Source organism: Egretta garzetta, unplaced genomic scaffold (genome assembly GCF_000687185.1).
Source record: "Egretta garzetta isolate BGI_Z169 unplaced genomic scaffold, ASM68718v1 scaffold296, whole genome shotgun sequence".
Lineage (NCBI taxonomy): Eukaryota > Metazoa > Chordata > Aves > Pelecaniformes > Ardeidae > Egretta > Egretta garzetta.
In genome coordinates, this window is record NW_009259988.1 from 1,556,357 (window position 1) to 1,556,993 (window position 637).

At 68.6% G+C, this 637-nt stretch overlaps 1 protein-coding gene across 1 annotated transcript; it reads left to right on the top strand.

Moving 5' to 3' along the window:
• Positions 1-35: 35 nt before the first annotated feature.
• Positions 36-634, top strand: FAM160B2 (family with sequence similarity 160 member B2; the record flags this gene model as incomplete). The annotated part of the gene is made up of 3 exons (XM_035896043.1): positions 36-253; positions 328-450; positions 525-634. Coding segments are annotated over exons 1-3 (451 nt in total), but the record flags the coding sequence as incomplete, so codon positions are not given.
• Positions 635-637: the final 3 nt, after the last annotated feature.

The following is a 637-nucleotide window of genomic DNA, read 5'->3' on the forward strand; positions in this document are numbered from 1 at the left end:
GGGGGGGGGGGGGGCCGGGACGGGACGCATGGGCGATGCCGGGGGGCAGTGCCGGTGGTCTCACTCCACTCGCCGTGCCGCAGATCAGCCTGGCCAGCCTGCGGCTCTTCGAGGAGCTCCTGAAGAAGCCCCACGAGCACGTGGCACACAGGCTGGAGCTGAGGAACCTGGAGGCGAGGGGCTACCTGCAGCGCGGCCCCCCCGTGCCCGATGAGCGCGGACCCCCCGAGCCGGACCCCGATGAGGATGGGCTGTGAGTTGGGGCAGGGCGAGGGGGGACAGCCCCCTGGCACCCACCAGGCTGATGCCCCTACGCCGGCCCTACAGGGACCTGGAGGAGGATCCCTATTTCACCGACGGATTCCCGGATGCTGGCTTCGGGACGGCGAAAAAGCCTCCGCCGGGATCGGCCCCATTGGGGAAGGGGCAAGTGAGCGAGGTGGTCAGCAGGTAGGGATTTGCAGGGGCTGCTCCAGCATGGGGGGGCTGCATCCCTTTCCCCATCCCTCTCCCCTCTCTTCCAGCTTCCTCTGCCTGGTCCCTGAGGAAGCGAAGACCTCCTCGTGCATGGAGGAAGGTGGCTATGACACCTACGTGCATGATGCCCTGGGCACAGTGAGTGGCTGGCGGGGGGGTC